General features: G+C 44.0%; 1 protein-coding gene across 3 annotated transcripts in view; it reads left to right on the top strand.

The window, feature by feature from the left end:
• Positions 1-9,843: 9,843 nt before the first annotated feature.
• LOC132403946 (histidine ammonia-lyase-like) overlaps positions 9,844-15,632 on the top strand; it is a 55,342-nt gene continuing 49,553 nt past the window's right edge. For all 3 annotated transcript variants that reach the window (XM_059987814.1, XM_059987815.1, XM_059987813.1), the window contains exons 1-2: positions 9,844-10,149; positions 10,293-10,347. In XM_059987814.1, the coding sequence (XP_059843797.1) occupies positions 9,903-10,149; positions 10,293-10,347 (302 nt within the window). In that variant the 5' untranslated portion in view covers positions 9,844-9,902. The remainder of the gene's footprint in view (positions 10,150-10,292; positions 10,348-15,632) is intronic.

Genomic DNA, 15,632 nt, shown 5'->3' with positions numbered 1-15,632 from the left:
AGCGCTTCAACCCCGGCACTGGCTGCCAAGCAGCAGGCAAAGCGGAGGATTCGGGGCCTTCCTCCCGGAGATCTCTCCGATCGCACAGTAGCAGTGGCAGCAAAACAGGCATTTCAAAAGTTCCACCAGATGTTCCTCTGTGCTTCACATGTCCGTCTCCATCAAATCAGGATTGTACACGGCCCCTACTTACAGATAACAGATATTCATTCCTGGAGTGGCAGCTGTGCACTGCGTCGCGCCGCCGTCTTGGAGATGGAGGAGTGATCCCATTTTCCAAATGGGAGAGGTGAAAGAGCTCTTTGTAAACATTGTGGAAGGGAGAGTAGTAATGGTAGAGTATACTATCTTCCTGTGTGCTCACCTGGATGTGTTGGCAAATCTTCGGAGCGACTTTAGACAGTGACACTCTATTAAAGTCACCAGTGACCTCTAAGTTTGCAGTCTCCAGGGTGCTGATGGTCTTGTACAGTTCCTTGAGAGTCAGGTCAATATCAGCCTGCGACAGAATATACACAGCTGCTGTGATAATAAGAGCCATGAACTCCCTAGGCAGCCAGAAAGGTCTACACAGCGGCACCAGGTACTTCAGATCTGGGGAACAAAAGGATTTGAGGGCATGCACGCTCCAGGGGTCACACCAGACATTATTGACCATGAAGCATACTCCACCTCCTTTACTCCTCCCAGACAAGTTTTTGGACCTGTCTGTATGGAACAGGAAGAACCCTGAGGGCTCAATAGTATGATCAGGTACCTCACCCATCAGCCAGGTCTCCACGAAGCACAAAATGTTACATCCCTTTGTTTCCCACTGATAGATTCTGGCTCTCAGTTTGCACAGCTTTTTGTCAATGGACTGAACATTAGCCAGGAATTTGCTAGGGAGTGGCGGCTGATTAGCAGCCACCTCAATCTCACTAGGATGCCAGCTGTTCTCCCTCACCTTTGATGTCGCTTTCGAGAAAGCAGCATAGTAAGTGAGCCTCCCATTGATCACGCAAGCAGGGGTTCCCAATGTAGAAAAGGCACATAGTGGGTAAATGCCGTTTTCCCAGCCTTCAGAAGAGTCAGTCTATCTGATGTGACCATCAGCTACTTGAACAAGAAATGCAAATGGAGCTCGCAACACGGCCGCTGCATGCAGTGCCATTTTACGGAGGGATCTTCGAGTGGGACGGTGGTGGAGCTGAGAAATTAAGTGGTGATCATCTTGTTGAGATTGCACAATTGGCCTCCAAGTAGTCAGCAGGAATTAAAAGAACAAATGCTAGGCAATTGTATAGATTTGTAAGAATACTCGGGTTCTCATGGTAGAGATTTTAACTTTACTAATTTACCTGGGACTCCCATAGTGCTAAGGGCTTACATGGGGTGGGATTTGTTAAGTGCATTCAGGGTAGCTTTCTTTGGACAATATATAGCGGTTTCCCTCTATGTTTTGCAAGGCTACCTACTGTTGGGAAATAGGCTAAGGGGCAAAAGACTAAGGTGTGAGTGGGGGAGCACTTTGTCACCAGTGGCCATAGTTCTATTAGTTTTAACATAGTTATGGAAATGTCTTGGAAAGAGTGATCACAGTATGATTGAATTTCTCATACAAATAAAGGAGGCAATAATTCAATCTAAAACCAGTATATTGTGCCTAAACAATGTAGTCTACAATGGGATGAGGCAGGATTTGGCTAGTGTAGACTGGGAACGTAGGCTATATGGTGGGACAGTTGAGGAACAGTGGAAGACTTTCAATGAGATTTTTCACGGTGCTCAACAAAAATATACTTCAGTTAAAAGCAAGGACAGTAAGGGTGCGGAGAACCAGCCTTGGACAACTTAGGAAATAAAAGAAGGCATCTAACTAAAAGCTCGTGCATACAAAGTTGCCAAGAGTAGTGGGAAACTGGAAGATTGCAAAAACTTTAAAAAGCAACAAAGTTCCACTAAGCAAGCAATAAATAAAGAGAAGCTAGATTATGAACATAAACCAGCACAAAATATAAAAATGGATAATAAAGCAGAAAAGTGAATGTAGTTCCCTTGGAGGACGAGAAGGGGGATTTGATATTGGGTAATGACAAACTGGCAGAGGCTTTGAATGGCTATTTTGTGTCTGTCTTCATGGTGGAGGACACTTCTAACATGCCAAAGAGAGAAGTTATAGATGCAATGAGAGGTGAGGACCTCGATACAATAACTATCACTAAAGAGGTAGTGCTGAACAAACTTGTGGGCCTGAAGATAGATAAGTCCCCTGGTCCTGATGGAATGCATCCCAGGGTACTGAAAGAAACGGCAGAAGTTATAGTAGAGGCTCTGGTGATGATTTACCAAAATTGTCTGAACTCTGAGCAGGTCTTGGCAGATTGGATTGTGCAAATATCATGCACTGTTCATAAAAGGATGTAAGCGAGAGGCAGGTAACTATAGACCAGTTAGTTTAACATCTGGAGTTGGGAAAGCTATTATTAAAGAAGAAATGGCGAGGCATCTGGAAAGAAATGGATCCATCAGGCAGATGCAGCATGGATTCAGCAAAGGCAGGTCCTGTTTGACAAACTTACTGGAGTTCTTTGAGGATATAATGAGTGCAGTGGATGGAGGTGAACAGATGGACATTATTTACTTGGATTTCCAGAAGGCATTCCAAAAGGTACCACATAAAAGACTTATCCATAAGATGAGGATGCATAAAGTTGGGGATGATGTACTAGCATGGATAGAGGATTGGTTAACTAATAGATAGCAGAGAGTTGGGATACATGGGTGTTACTCTAGTTGGCAATTAGTGGTGAGCAGCGTGCTGCAGGGGTTGGTGCTGGACCCACAACTGTTCATGATACACATTAACAAACTAAAAGAGGGAGCTGATTGTAGTGTATCTAAGTTTGCTGATGATATTAAATTGAGTGGAAAAGCAAATAAAGTGCAGAAGATATGGAGAGTCTGCAGAGAGATATGGATAGGTTAAGTGAGTGGGCAAGGGTCTGGCAGATGGAATACAATGTTGGTAAATGTGAGATCATCCATTTTGGAAGGGAAAATGAAAGAAGATTATTATTTAAATGGTAAAAAAAACATTGCAGCATACTGCTATGCAGAGGGACTTGCGAGTGCTTCTGCATGAATCACAAAAGGTTGGTTTGCAGTGCAGCAGGCTATCAAGCAGGTAAATGGGATGTTGGCCTTCATTGCTGGAGGGATTGAATTTAAGAGCAGGGAGGTTATGCTGCAACTGTACAGGGTACTGATGGGTCCACACCTGGAGTACTGCATGTAGTTCTGGTCTTGTAACTTGAAGAAGGATATAATGGGTTTGGAGGCAGTGTAGAGGAGGTTCACCAGGTTGATTCCAGAGATGGGGGAGGGGTGGTTGCGGTTAGCGCAGAGGTGGGCAAACTTTTTGACTTGTGGGCCACAAAGGGTTCTAAAATTTGACAGGGGGGCCGGACCAGGAGCAGATGGACGGAGTGTTTTGGTAATACACCTCATAAGAGAAAATAAAATATCATGGGATATGTAGAAAACATGTGCTTTAATTTCAATTGAAAATGAACAAATGCATTACAACAAAATATCTGTCTTTGAAGTCCCATGGTATTTAGCTATTTATTGAAATGACTTTTAAAACACTGAAAATTAAATGAATAAAATACAGCTTTTTTTAATAGTAACAGTTATTATTTTAAAGCACTGAAAATTCTGTTATCCTTCAAGATATTATCATCATCACTCTCCTCCTGACTGTCTTTCTTTCAAAAACGGTAGGAGATGCAGGTCTACTTGTCCTGCTCCTTCTTATTCAATTGTCCCCTGTGCCAAAACTCAACAACGACCAGCACAATGACAGAACAGTGACAGCGCGCCAGTATGCGGAGCGCGTTATTTGATCTGGAGCGCATTTTTTATTTTGAGAACATACGTGCACCTGCGCACTACTCATGTCCATCACTTAACAGAAATGACATACAACATGTAAGGCTTATTGAAAAAAATATTTTCAAATGCATTTTTTACATAACACAACGAAGAAACTTATTTTTAATTTCAGTGGGAACAGTGGTCTCCCTTTTTAGCCAGCGCATCAAAATCTGGATTTAGTTTTGTTGTGGCGATTCTCAGGATGGATCTGAGGTGTTGGTCAGTGAACTTGGATCTGTGGCTGGCTTTGTTGATGTTCATGACGCTGAACGCCTGTTCACACAAATAGGTCGAGCCGAACAAAGAGTAAAGCGCAAATGTGGAGTAATACGCTGCACCTCAACAAAGGTCAATGTATATAGAGTGCGTCATCTATTGGGAAAACGCCAGAATTGCGGGTAAAAAACGTTAACAAGGTTTATTAATATAATTTCATCAAGTTCTGCGGGCCGGATTAAAAAGCTTAACGGGCCGCATATGGCCCCCGGGCCGTAGTTTGCCCATGCCTGGGTTAGACTATAAGTCACCTGGGACTGTACTCACAGGAATTCAGAAGAATGAGAGGAGATCTTAAAGAAACATTTAAAATTATGAAAAGGATAGATAGGATAGAGGCAGGAAAGTTGTTTCCTCTGGTAGGTGAGAATAGAACTTGGGGACATAGCCTCAAGATTCAGGGGAGTAGATTTAGGACTGAGATAAGGAGGAACTGCTTTTCTCAGAGGGTGGTGAATCTGTGGAATTCTCTGCCCAGTGAAACAGTGGAGGCTACCTTGGAAAAGTCAGCATGGCTTTGTGAAAGGCAAGTTGTGCCTTACGAACCTGAATGAATTTTTTGAGGATGTGATAAACACATTGATGAAGGTAGAACAGTAGATGTAGTGTTTATTGGATTTCAGCAAGGCATTAGATAAAGTATCCCATGCCAGGCTTATTGAGAAATTAAGGAGGCATGGGATCCAAGGGGACATTGCTTTGTGGATCCAGAACTGGCTTGTCCACAGAAGGCAAAGAGTGGTTGTAGATGGGTCATATTCTGCATGGAGGTCAGTGACCAGTAGAGTGCCTCAGGGATCTGTTCTGGGACCCCTACTCTTTGTGATTTTTATAAATTACCTGGATGAGGAAGTGGAGGGATGGATTAATAAATTTGCTGAAGGCACAAAGGTTGGAGGTGTTGTGGATAGTGTGGAGGGGTGTCAGAGGTTACAGTGGGACATTGATAGGATACAAAACTGGGCTGAGAAGTGGCAGATGGAGTTCAACCCAGATAAGTGTGAGGTGGTTCATTTTGGTAGGTCAAATATGATGACAAAATATAGTATTAATGTTAAGACTCTTGGTAGTGTGGAGGATCAGAGGGTTCTTGGGGTCCGAGTCCATAAGACACTCAAAGCTGCCGTGCAGGTTGACTCTGTGGTTAAGAAAGCGTACGGTGTATTGGCCTTCATCAATCGTGGGACTGAGTTTAGGAGCTGAGAAGTAATGTTGCAGCTATATAGGACCCTGGTCAGACCCCACTTGGGTATCTTCTGGAAGGATGTGGAAACTATCGACACAGTATAGAGGATTGGGGAGCATATGAGATAGGTTGAGTGAACTTGGCCTTTTCTCCTTGGAGAATGAGAGGTGACCTGATAGAGGTGTACAAGATGATGAGAGGCATTGATCATGTGGATAATCAGAGGCTTTTTCCCAGGGCTGAAATGGTTGCTACAGGAGGACACAGTTTTAAGGTGCTTGGAAGTAGGTACAGAGGAGATGTCAAGGGTAAGTTTTTTACACAGTGAGTGCTAAGTGCGTGGAATGGGCTGCCAGCGACGGTGGTGAAGGCGGATATGACAGGGTCTTTTAGGAGACTTCTGGACAGGTACATGGATCTCAGAAAACTAGAGGAATTTCTAAGGTAAGGACATGTTCGGCACAGCTTTGTGGGCCGAAGGGCCTATATTGTGCCGTAGGTTTTTTATGTTTCTATGTAGGACCCTGGTCAGACCCCACTTGGAGTACTGTGCTCATTTCTATTCACCTCACTACAGGAAGGATGTGGAAATTATAGAAAGGGTGCAGAGGAGATTTACAAGGGTGTTGCCTGGAATGGAGGGTGTAGCTAATGAGAAAAGGTTGAGTGAACTTGCCTTTTCTCCTTGGAGCAACAGAGGATGAGAGGTGACCTGATCGAGGTGTATAAGATGATGAGAGGCATTGATCATGTGGATAGTCAGAGGCTTTTTCCCAGGGCTGAAATGGCTGGCCTGAGAGGGGACAGTTTTAAGGTGCTTAGAAGTAGGTATAGAGGAGATGTCGGGGTAAGTTTTTTACACAGACGGCGGTGAGTGCATGGAATGGGCTGCTGGCAACAGTGGTGGAGGCGGATACGATGGGGTCTCTTAAGAGACTCCTGGATAGGTACATGGAGCTTAGAAAAATAGTGCTATGGGTAACGCGAAGTAATTTCTAAAGTGAGTATATGGTTGACACAGCATTGTGGGCTGAAGGGCCTGTATTGTGTTGTAGGTTTTTCTATAATATATTTAAGATGAGGTTGGATAGATATTTGCAAAGTTGGGGTATTAAGGGTTATGGGAAAAAGGCAGATAGGTGGAGGTGAGTCCATGACCAGATCAGCCATGATCTTACTGAATGGTGGAGCAGGCTTGACAGGCCAGGTGGCCAACTCCTGCTCCTATTTCTTATGTACATTCCTGATGGATCGGGTAGCATCTCTTACCTGGTTGATCATATCTCAGTGTATAAGGTTAAGTGAGGAACCAGTTCATTGGTTACTTTGCTCCAGGGCGGGGCTGGTAGCTTTTTGGGGCACAGGGGGGTGGTGGATTACTGTAGTATACAGGGAGGTGACTATTCAGCTTTAAGTACTGGGTATTGTACTGTTGTGTTTAACCTACAACTTAGTTGGGAGTTTGTGAGAGTCATACTAGTTAGATCATCACATTTGCAACTTTCAAGCGGTAGGGTGTCCTGAGGGGTCCTGCCTTATTTTGACTGTTAAAAGCCACTTCCATTGTGATTGGTTAGTTTAGAAGCTGCAGCTGCTTTTCCCATTGGATAGGTGCCTGGTTTCCAGTTGCAAATATTCTGAGCATATAAAATTGCACATGAAAGGGACTTTCTCTCTTCTTCCTTTGTTTAAGGCAAGGATGTACAAGACAATTGAGAAAATATACTCTATGTGAACTTTTAACTAAGTATGTTTGCTGAATGTACTTCTGTTTGTTGAATATTCAGCTTTGTATTGTCTGTAACTTGGGGAACATGAATGTTTGGTCGAATTTTTTTCTATTTGTAAATAAATTATTAATATACATATTCAAAATCAGTGCATTTCCTGTCTCACTTGCCAGACCAACAAACCTGATTCAACATTACACAAGTCCCTTCGCATCTCAGTTTTCTTTTTGTATTTACACTCCCTTTAGAAAATAGACAACCCTTTCATTTTTTCTACCAAAGTGCATGATCATACACTTCCCAACACTGTATTCCATCTGTCATTCCGTTCTCCAGTCTCCTAATCCAAGTTCTTCTGTAGCCTATTTCCTCAAAATTAGCTGCCCCTCCATTTATCTTTATATCGTCTGCAAACTTTGCAAAAAAACCATGAATGGCATCGTCCAAATCATTGACATATGATGTAAAAAGAGTCAATCCCAACACACCCCTGTGGAAAACGACTAGTCACTGGCAGCCAGACAGAAAAGGTTCCCTTTATTCCCACTATTGGCCTCCTGCCAATCAACCACTGCTTTATCCATGCTAGAATCTTTACTGTAATATTGTGGGCTTGTAACCTGTTAAGCAGCCTCATGTGTGGAATCTTGTCAAAGGCCTTCTAAAAATCAAAGTACACAACATCAACTGATTTTTCTGTTTATTATTTCTTCAAAGAATTCCAACAGATATATCAGGCAAGATTTTCCCTTGAAAATCTTCCCCATGCTGACTACGGCCTATTTTATAATGTGCCTTCCAAGTACCCTGAGACCTCATCCTCACTAAACAACTCCACCAACCTCCCAACCATTGAGGTCAGACTAACTGGCCTGTAGTTTTCTTTTCTTCTGACTCTCTCTCTTCTTGAAGAGTGGAGAGACATTTGCAATTTTTCAGTCTTTTGGAAACATTCCAGAATCTAGTGATTCCTGAAAGTTCACCACTGATGCCTCCATGATCTCTTCAGCCACCTCTTTCAGGTTGAGGTGTCTCACCTACCTTCAGACCTTTCAGTTTACCAAAAAATCTTCTCTCTAGTTATGGTAATTTCACACACTTCATGCCGCCTGACACCTGGAACTTCTACCATACTGCTAGTGTGTTCCACAGTGATGACTGATGCAAAATGCTTATTCAGTTCATCCACTATTTCATTGTCCCCCATTACCACCTCTCTAGCATTGTTTTTCAGTGGTCCGATATCCACTCTTGCTTCTCTTTTACACTATGTATCTGAAGAAACTTCTGGTGTCCTCTTTAATATTATTGGCTAGCTTACTTTCATATTCCATCTTTACCATCTTAATGACTTTTTAGCTGCCTTCTGTTGGTTTTTCAAAGCTTCCCAACCCTCCAACTTCCCACTAAATTTTGCTCAATTGTATGCCCTCTCTTTGGCTTTTTTGTTGACTTTGACTTCTCGTGTCATCTTTCTTTTAGAATACTTCCTCTTTGGGATGTGTATTTCCTGTGCCTTCCAGATTGCTTCCAGAAATTCCAGCCATTGCTGCTCTGCTGTCATCCCTGCCAGTGTTCTTTTCCAATTAATTCTGGCCAACTTCTCTCTCATGCCTCTGTAATCCCCTTTACTCCACTGTAATGCTGATACATCCGACTTTAGCTTCTCAAACTTCAGGGTGAATTCGGTCTTAACAAGTTAACACTTGCCCCAAAGGGTTCTTTTACCTTAAGCTCTCTAATCAATTCTGGTTCATTATACAACACCCAATCCAGAACAGCTGATCCTCTACTGGGCTCAACCATGAGCTGCTCTAAAAAGCCATCTCATAGGCACTCTTGAAATCTACCCCCCTGTAACTCAGCACAGACCTGGTTTTCCCTATCTACCTACATATTGAAGTCCCCCGTGACTATTGTAACATCACCCTTTTGGCATGTATTTTCCATCTCCTGTTGTAATTTATAGGTAACATCCTTACTACTGTTTGGAGGTCTGTATACAACCCCCATCAGAGTGTCTGTCGTCACAGGAGAAATCTGGGCAACCTGCCTCTTTTTCTGTCTTACACACACATTCTCCCTCACTTGATTGAGCACGAGTGACAGTTGATGGACAAGATATGCAAGGCTGATTCTAGAGTGTTTTGTCATAGAATTGGAGAGAGACAAAGCATAGAAGTGGTCTGCACCAACACATTGAGATTAATCCCATGTCAATCCCGTGTTTTAACTTCTCCCCACATGTTCAACAATTGTCCTCCCATTCTAGCACTCACCAACAACCTAGTGACCATTTGACTTACAGCTGACACATTTATTGGATGTGGGAGGAATTGGTGGGTGGGTGGGGGGGGGGGGGTTCCCCACGTGTTCACATGGAGAACATGCAAATTTCACACACACAGTACCAGAGGTCAACATTGAAGCCTGGTCTTTGGAGGTGTGTGGCAGAGCTTTTCCTCCGTGCCACTGTGCAGTTCTTGCTGACTTGCACAGTCTAGCAACAGAGAATAGTCCAAGTAACCTCCATCAGCACACCTGAGTCAATTATACACCCAAAATCCAGGAAATCTGGTATAATATTTAATTCAGTAAAAACAATGGTTTCACTGTAATGATTGTTAGCAGATCAAGTGAGAGTCTTGATGAGTATTAATGAATTTTGCAATAAACACTGCTAATTTTTAACAGACAATGACTATAAATTGACTACATTCCTTGCACATTTGTTTGTAGGAGGAATGTGTTTGGAGGTACTTTATGTTGGTTCTGACTGTTGACTATTAATAATGTTTTGCTTCACTGTGCATGTGAAGGATGAATGGCTGACGGTTCCCTGTAAAGATCCTTCTTATAATATCCAATGGCTGGGACAGGAAGCTCTGAGACGCTACATGAAAGCTAAGGCAGATGGTGGTGGCCTGGGGTGCACTGAAGATGTCACGTTCTTAGTGAAGCGCTGTCAAGGGCAGAGTTTGTTGGATCTTAATGATGCAATTAAAGATGTCTTGCAAGATAAAGACTTCATCCAGATTGGTAAGTCAATGCAGAGACAACTGCCAGGTGAAGAAAATTATTACTTTTAATACTTGTCTCCTTTTTCAGAATGGGAATCCCAATTCTGATTCATTAGTTGTTTTCTCCTAATTTTACTAGGCCTTTTGGTTTCTCCATTCTAGTTATCCAAGGGCAAGAAGTTGAATTTGATCCACTGACTGACCACTTTGCCTCCCTGTATCCTTTGAGCTTATCTTCTCTGGGTGGTTAACAATTATGTACAATTTGGTCTCATTCTCTCTTATTTTCAAAAGTCGCCCTTTGGGTTGATATGTACAAAATTTTGCTGTGATAAATCTCAGTTTTAAGAAACCTGCAAACTCAGGCATTGTGTAAATGATAAGATTACAGGGTGATCAGGAGAAAACATTGTAGTTCCTGTGCAGAAAACCTACCATTTCATGCCACTTTCACATCTCATTGTTTCTTAAAATGATCTGGAGTATGATCTCCACCTTTCTGCTTCCAGATCCATTGGTCATAATTTTGGGCTTTCAGGATTTCGACCCAGTGATTACAATATACTCTATGTCCAAGTAAGGGTGAATGAAATCAACATCCGGCTCCTACCAGCCTTCTTATTGTTTAGCTCAAGCCAATTATAGCTCCTCACATGGATCGGATCTGCAATCGACCAACAAAGAGGTGGTGGCAGGCTTTGAGAGGTTGGTGGTGATTTGCAGTAGGTCCAGGGCAGTCACAGCTCCAGTGGAAGCTGATCCTTTGGTCTGATGGGAATATGAGGAGTCGAGGGTGTGGGACTGGGAGCAGCATCCTTTGCTCAGGATGCTTGGCCTCCACTTATTTTAGGTTCGAGTGACCGAACCTAGACTGGTGCCATCAGAAGGCTACAGAGGAGAAGATGGAGTGGGCAAAGCTGTGCCTCTGGCAAGGAGAGGCTGAGAAAGCTGGGAGCAATAGTTAACAAAGTAATAGTTGTAACATTGGGAAGGGCAGGAACACAAGTGAGAGGTAAAGTTGCGTGGAATAACTTTTGAAAGAAACTGGTGGGGTGAGTGCAGGATTAGAGATACGACAGGAGGTGGTGGATTTTGGAGCAAAGTGCAGTGACAGCAGGTTTGAAAGGGAACAGACCAATATTCTTGCATCTGTTTCATCTGTCACTCACCATGGATCAAATTAGAACCCTTCCCCATCTCCTCACTTCTCTCTTTATGTGGCGTCAATGACTTGTTTTATATGAAGCCCTCCCTTTTGTACCAAATGTTTCCATACTGAAAGTGTGCCTGGTTACTGTAGTCCTTTCTTCAATGTTTATCTGCTTTGTCACCCACTCCTTTGCCTGAGGTTTTGCCGGGGAACCACATATGGTTCATATTCTACATGGTGTCCGGTGACCAGTGGTGTTCCGCAGGGATCTGTTCTGGGATCGCTCCTCTTTGTGATTTTTATAAATTAACTGGATGAAGAAGTAGAAGGGTGAGTTAGTATATTTGATGATGACACAAAGGTTAGGGTGTTCTGGATAGTCTGGGAGTTGCCAAAGGTTACAGCGGGACATCGATAGGATGCAGAACTGGGCAGATAGACTTCAACTCAGTTAAGTGTGAAGTGGTTCATTTTGGTAGGTCAAATTTGAAGACAGAATCTAATATTAATGGTAAGACTCTTGGCAGTGTAGAGAATCTGAGAGATCTTGGGATTTGTGTCTATCTAGGACACTCAAGGCTGCTGGACAGGTTGACAGTGTTGTTAAGGTGTATGGTTGACAGTGTTGTTAAGGTGTTGGCATTCATCAACCATGGGATTGAGTTCAAGAGCCATGAGGTAATGTTACAACTATATAAAACCCTGGTCAGACCCCACTTGGAGTAGCATGTTTAGTCAGGTCACCTCACTACAGGAAGGATGTGGATACTATAGAGAGAGAGAGTGCAGAGGAGATTTACAGGGATGTTGCCTGGATTGGAGGGTGTAGCTTATGAGAATAGGGTTGAGAGAACTTGGCCTTTTCTCCTTGGAACAACGGAGGATGAGAGGTGACCTGATAGATGTTTTTAATATGATGAAGGGCATTGATTGTGTGGATAGTCAGAGGCATTTTCCCAGGGCTGAAATGGCTAACATGAGGGGGCATGGTTTTAAGGTGCTTGGCAGTGGGTACAGAGTAGATGTCAGGGGTAAACATGAGGAAATCTGCAGATGCTGGAAATTCAAACAACATACTCAAAATGCTGGTGGAACACAGCAGGCCAGGCAGCATCTATAAGGAGAAGCACTGGTGATGTTTTGGGCTGAGACCCTTCATCAGGACTAACTGAAAGGAAAGATAGTAAGAGATTTGAAAGTAGTGGTGGGAAGGGGAAATGCGAAACGATAGGAGAAGACTGGAGGGGGTGGGATGAAGCTGAGAACTGGAAAGGTGATTGGTGAAAGTGATATAGAGCTGGAGAAGGGAAAGGATCATGGGACGGGAGGCCTCAGGAGAAAGAAAGGGGGGAGAAGCACCAGAGGGAGATGGAGAACAGGCAGGGTGATGGGCAGAGAGTGAAAAAAAACAAACAACTAAATATGTCAGGGATAGGGTAAGAAGGGGAGGAGGGGAATTAACGGAAGTTAGAGAAGTCAATAAAAAACACAAAATGCTGGCAGAACTCAGCAGGCCAGACAGCATCTATGCGAGGAGATAGTGACGACGTTTCGGGCTGAAACCCTTCATCAGGAGTGAAGTAACATGCGATGGTCGAGGGGGGATAAGAAGTGGGGGGAGGGATGAAGTAGAGAGCTGGGAAGTGATAGGCACCAGGGAAATGGGCTGGGGGAAGGTGGAGAATCATGGGAAATAAAAGAGAAAGAAAGGTAGGGCTGGGGCGAAATTGTAGTGAGGAGGGAAAAAGAGAGAGAAAATTATAAAATTATAAACAGGGACGGGGTAAGGGGGGGGGGCAGGGGTATCAACGGAGGTCCGTGAGTTGAATGTTCATGTCAGCAGATAGGAGGCTACCTCAGCGGGAGATAAGGTATTGCTCCATCGACCTGTGTGTGGCCTCATCTTGACGGTAGAGGAGGCCATGGACAGACATATCAGAGTGGGAGTGGTCTGTTGAATTGAAGTGTGTGGCCACAGGGAGAATTGAAGTGTCTGGCCTGCTGAGTTCTGCCAGCATTTTGTGTTTTTTATTTATTTCCAGCATCTGCAGATTCACTTGTGTTGCCTTAGAGAAGTCAATGTTCATGCCATCAGGTTGGAGGCTACCCAGCCGGTATATAAGGTGTTGTTCCTCCATCCTGAGTTTGGATTCATTTTGACAGTAGAGGAGGCCATGGATAGACATATCAGAATGGGAATGGGACGTGGAATTAAAATGTGTGGCCACTGGGAGATCCTGCTTTCTCTGGCGGACCAAGCGTAGGTGTTCAGCGAAACGGTCTCCCAGTCTGCGTCGGGTCTCACCAATATATAAAAGGCCACACCGGGAGCACCAGCCGACTCACAGGTGAAGTGTCGCCTCACCTGGAAGGACTGTCTGGGGCCCTGAATGGTGGTGAGGGAGGAAGTGTAAGAGCAGGTGTAGCACTTGTTCCGCTTACAAGGATAAGTGCCAGGAGGGAGTTCGGTGGGAAGGGATTGGGGGGACGAGTGGACAAGGGAGTCGTGTAGGGAGCGATCCCTGTGGAAAGCAGAAAGAGGTGTGGAGGGAAAGATGTGCTTGGTAGTGGGATCTCATTGGAGGTGGCGGAAGTTACGGAGAATTATACGTTGGACCTGGAGGCTGGTGGGGTGGAAGGTGAGGACAAGGGGAACCCTATCCCGAGTGGGGTGGCAGGTGGATGGGGTGAGGGCAGATGTGCGGGAAATGGAAGAGATGCATTTGAGAGCAGAGTTGATGGTGGAAGAAGGGAAGCCCCTTTGTTTAAAAAAGGTGTCAGTGGTAAATTTTTTTATGCAGAGTGGTGAATGCGTGGAATGGGCTGCTGGTGGTAGTGATGGAGGCAGATACAATAGGGTCTTTAAAGAGACTCCTGGATAGGTACTGGGTGCTTAGAAAAATAGAGAGCAATGGGTAACCTTAGGTAATTTCTAAGTAAATGCATGTTTGGCATAACATTGTGGGCCGAAGGGCCTGTATTGTGCTGTAGGTTTTCTATGTTTCTAATCAGAGGGAAGAATGGTGTTTTCACACTGGTGATAAGGGATGCCTGCCTGAAATAACCAAGGAGGTGGTGCACAGGTCAACAAGGTGGTTAAGAAGTATATGGGCACACCTTTCTTCATTGGATGGGCATTAAGTACAGGAATTGGGATGTCATGTTATGGCTGTACAAGACACTGAGACATTATGTGCAGTTTTGGTCATGATGTGATCTAAGTGGAAAGGATGCTGAAAGATTCCCAGCGATATTGCTGTTACTGGAGAGTTGGAGTCCCGAGGAGAAACTGGATAAGCTGGTTTTATTCTCACTGGAATTTTAGGAAGCCAAGGAGCGACCTTATGGAAATTCTCAAAATTATGAGAGGCATAGATAGGATAGATAGTTAGAATCCTTCTCCCTGGAGGGAAGGAGGCTGAGGAGCATGAGGTAGATAAGATAGGTGGTCACAGTCTTTCCCAAGGTAGGGGAATCTAAAACTATAGGACAGAGATAAGAGGAAAGAGATAAGAGATAAGAGATGAGAGAGAGAGAGGAAACACTTAAATGGTTGTGAGTGGTAAGTTTTGACACAGATGGTGGCAACTAAGTGGAGCAAGCTGCTAGAGGAAGCTGACAGATGCATGGATTGAAAGACCTAGATGGGCCAAATCCAGTCAAATGGAATTAGCTAAAACAGACATCTTGGTCAGCATGTGTGACTTGGGCATTTTTGTGAAGCAGAACTCCATGACTCTGAGAGAAAAGAAGAGAGGCACCAGGCCTGTTCACATGCTGTATAACTCTATGATACTAAATTTAGCAATAAATTTCACATTGAGTGTCGGATAAATACTCAAAAGGAATCATTTAGAGGGATGAGATTCTCTAAGACTTCTGTATTGAGGTGACCATAACTGAGCACAGTACTCCAAGTGGGGTCTGACCAGGGTCCTATGTAGCTACAACATTACCTATCGGCTCTTAAATTCAATCCCACGGTGATGAAGGCCAATGCACCGTACGCCTCCTTAACCACAGAGTCAACCTGCGCAGCAGCTTTGAGTGTCCAATGGACCCAGACCCCGAGATCCCTCTGATCCTCCACACTGCCAAGAGTCTTACCATTAATACTATATTCTGCCATCATATTTGATCTACCAAAATGAACCACTTCACACTTATCTGGGTTGGACTCCATCTGCCACTTCTCAGCCCAGTTTTGCATCCTATCAATGTCCCACTGTAACCTCTGCCAGCCCTCCACAATATCCACAACACCCCCAACCTTTGTGTCATCAGCAAATTTACTAACCCATCCCTCCACTTCCTCGTCCAGGTCATTTATAAAAATCATGAAGAGTAAGGGT

Source organism: Hypanus sabinus, chromosome 13 (genome assembly GCF_030144855.1).
Source record: "Hypanus sabinus isolate sHypSab1 chromosome 13, sHypSab1.hap1, whole genome shotgun sequence".
Lineage (NCBI taxonomy): Eukaryota > Metazoa > Chordata > Chondrichthyes > Myliobatiformes > Dasyatidae > Hypanus > Hypanus sabinus.
This window is presented reverse-complemented; position numbering and strand designations above follow the sequence as displayed.